Source organism: Anarrhichthys ocellatus, unplaced genomic scaffold (genome assembly GCF_004355925.1).
Source record: "Anarrhichthys ocellatus isolate YVR2014 unplaced genomic scaffold, GSC_Weel_1.0 scaffold5339, whole genome shotgun sequence".
NCBI lineage: Eukaryota > Metazoa > Chordata > Actinopteri > Perciformes > Anarhichadidae > Anarrhichthys > Anarrhichthys ocellatus.
In genome coordinates, this window is record NW_022285313.1 from 1 (window position 1) to 3562 (window position 3562).

At 44.4% G+C, this 3562-nt stretch overlaps 1 protein-coding gene across 1 annotated transcript; it reads right to left on the reverse strand.

Moving 5' to 3' along the window:
• Positions 1-101: 101 nt before the first annotated feature.
• LOC116379844 (rho GTPase-activating protein 8-like) lies at positions 102-3358 on the reverse strand (the record flags this gene model as incomplete). The annotated part of the gene is made up of 9 exons (XM_031841813.1): positions 102-697; positions 1279-1382; positions 1455-1583; positions 1730-1807; positions 1936-2009; positions 2087-2203; positions 2546-2644; positions 2716-2802; positions 2918-3358. Coding segments are annotated over 9 exons (1327 nt in total), but the record flags the coding sequence as incomplete, so codon positions are not given.
• Between the last annotated feature and the right edge of the window lie 204 nt (positions 3359-3562).

Sequence of the window (3562 nt, forward strand, 5' to 3'; positions counted from 1 at the left end):
CATGTACGTGACATAGTATAGCATGTACGAGACATAGTATAGCATGTTGAAAAATATACACTTCTATCGTCTTATTTAAGTGAACGAACAAGAGAAACATATTCGAAAGATGTCAGACTTTTATTAAACATATTTGCACCATCAACAACATAATGTGATTCAATTATCTGCAACTAACACTAACAAAAATGATCAAAGGCTAATCAAGACAAAACGATAATTTGAAGTGCAAAGACTACACCGGTCCTGAAGGTGTCGCTAGAGGGGAAAACTCAAAGTCCACAACAGTGTGTACAAGGTTAAAGGTTCATCCTCTGAGGAGCAGGAACGTTCAGTCCGTTTCGGTGGGAATCAGGAGTCTTTAAGAAGTGTCCTCTGGGGACAATGAATATCCACAGCTGATTTCATGGTAGTTGTTGAGATATTTTGCCTTTTTAAAGTGTTCCCAGAAGAAGAGTGCGGTCTGGGTCCAGGTGTGTGTGGTGCCGGTCTACAGGTTTCAGGGCTCTACCTGTGCAGGTGGGCAGCGGGAGCCGAACACGGTGGGGAAGTGTTCCACGAGGATCTCGGTGAAGATGTTGATGGGCGTCAGATCCGTGAGAGAGATGGAGCCGTGGAGAGGCCACACCAGGTTCACCCCGAACACACAGGCCAGGTTAGAGGAGCTCATCTTGTTCACCAGGCTCTGCTGAGACACCTGAGGAGACCGGTGAGGTCACGATCAATACGATCAGTGAGGTCACGATCAACAAACACGTCCACAGAGAACATATAATATACATAAGAATATATTAAAAGAAACAGACAAATCTGTGTCGTTCAGTATAAAATATGTCTTATTTAAGTGTTTATCATATTAAAACATCTGTATTTCATTCTATTGTTTTTAAAATGTTTGATTAAATGTTTTCATTTCTATCTAAAGTACTTCATGTAAGAAAGCTGCTACACAAGTTTTAAAGTTTATTATTTCTGTCTTTCTTAAGAAAGACTCGTGGCTGCACGAGTCAACACTTTGCAAACTGTGTTAAGAAATCTCATGTATAAATTCATTTGTTGACTGAATGACTCTGAAAATGAGATCATAGTTGTTTTAACCAACATAAGGTTTAGCAGCACACGCTACCAGTCCAGCTGTGGCGACATTGGTACAGCTGTCTCTTTGTGAGGCATTGCTAGGCCTCCGTACTTTTATTGTTTGTGTCTGTCTTTTTATGCATTTGTCTCTCTGGACCCTGAGTCTGAAATAAAGTCGATCTATCTATTCATAACTCGTACCGTGTGGAGGAAACTCAGCAGGTACTTTGCTACGATGAAGTGATGTTCAGGAAGACTTTCCATCATCTGTTTACAGCGGCTGACCCTCAGACTCGTCTCCACGGCTACAACAACAAACAAGCAAACGTGTGAGAGAGGAAGAGTTCACACATCCCCCCCCTCCCCCCTCCACTCACTGAGGAGGTCCTGGACCTGGCTGTAGACTGTGAAGGTGAGCAGAGGTTCTGGCATCTCTCTGAGGAACGTCTTGAGGATCACAGCAGGAACGTGGACGTCGTGATAATCGTCAAAGTTTACGGGTTTACCTGAAGAGTCAGTGATTCAAATAAACTTTATCAACACATTATTAATCATCCGGAATGACGGATCAGTAGATGATGTTATCACACATTGATCTCCACTTCCTGGTACTGAGAGGCCCCTGCTCCTCAGGGAGGGAGACCCCGCTCACCCAGGTTATAGAGCCTCTGAACGTCTTTGATGAGCTGAACTCGAACCGAGCGTCTGAAGATGCCCTCGGTCCTCAGACCTGAAACACTCACAACATCACCAACAAATACGCTCATATTTCATGATTTATTAGGAATTTATTCCACAACTTTTGGGGAGTTTACATTCTATAATTATATACAATGACCTCATGACATCACCACTCACCTCTCTCCTTCAGGTAGCTCACAGTGTGACGGATCACAGGAGGGATCATCTGCTCTCTGTTCTTCTCTCTGATGCTGAACAAGAAACAACTTACAGTCAGAAGAACAGACGCTCGGCTAAACTACGCGTTTGTTGCGTCAGTACTACTCACTACTGCAGACTGACTCCAAACTGCTGTGTGGGGAGGGGGGGTCGAGGTGGGGGGGTCTTCAATGAGGGGGGGGCTCCTCCTCCTCCTCTCTGAGCAGCTCGAAGCTTCTCATCGTGTCTGGAGACACACAAAAAGAAAGGTTTTCATATCAGTTAATGTATTCATATACATTATTAATTAAGACAATTATTTTTTAAAAAAAAACTTAAAAAATGTAATACAAAACGAACAAAATAATTAAAATACAAATATTTTAAAATTTTAATAAAAATAAAATTAAAAATTAAATAAAATATCAGAAAAATAGACATTGCTCTATTATTCTTGTGTGTAATCAAATAGCATCAATACTCTGTTTCTACTGATTTAGAACCGGTTCCCCTCTAGAACCAGGTTTCGGGAGGCGTCCCTGCTCAGCCAATCTAAACCACTTCCTGGATGAAGAGCAGAGTCGAGTACCTGAGCACGTCGGGGGGGATGATGAGCTGCTCGTAGTTCAGGTGTTCTCTGAGTTCAGTCAGGTAGTTCACGTACGTCAGCTTCTTCCCAAACTTGTGACTGAAGAAGAAGAAACATGAAGAAGCTTTAACGTTTCACACGGTTTGAGGTCCAGCAGGTGAGTTCTTTACCTGATCAGAGGTTTGAAGATGTTCCACACGATTCGGATGAAATTTGTCGGATGAACGACGTACAAAGTTTTCATGTTCTTCTTGTACCTGTTCAAAATAAACAAAATCAGAGTTGTGAACACGAATAATATAAGTTTAGTACAATTCAAACTGAAAGAGACCAAAATAAAGTAACCGTCATGTTTAACCTGAGGAGACTCACTTCCTGTCGAACTCTCCGTAAGCTTCTCGGAGCCACTTCAGAGACGGCTTGTTGCTGCTCTTCAGGCCGTAGTGGAAGTAAACCAGGATGTAGTCCATCTCCACATACTGGTCCAGCGTGAACTTCAGGTACCTGCAGAGAACAGGAGCAACACAGGCATCATGTGAGTGAGTACAGGTGTGTGTCAGTCTACGGGTGTGCGTCAGTCTACGGGTGTGCGTCAGTCTACGGGTGTGCGTCAGTCTACGGGTGTGCGTCAGTCTACGGGTGTGAGTCTGTCTACGGGTGTGAGTCTGTCTACGGGTGTGTTTCAGTCTACGGGTGTGTTTCAGTCTACGGGTGTGCGTCAGTCTACGGGTGTGCTTCAGTCTACGGGTGTGCTTCAGTCTACGGGTGTGCTTCAGTCTACGGGTGTGTTTCAGTCTACGGGTGTGTTTCAGTCTACGGGTGTGTGTCAGTCTACGGGTGTGTGTCTGTCTACGGGTGTGTGTCAGTCTACGGGTGTGTGTCAGTCTACGGGTGTGTGTCAGTCTACGGGTGTGTGTCAGTCTACGGGTGTGTGTCTGTCTACGGGTGTGTGTCTGTCTACGGGTGTGTGTCTGTCTACGGGTGTGTGTCAGTCTACGGGTGTGTGTCAGTCTACGG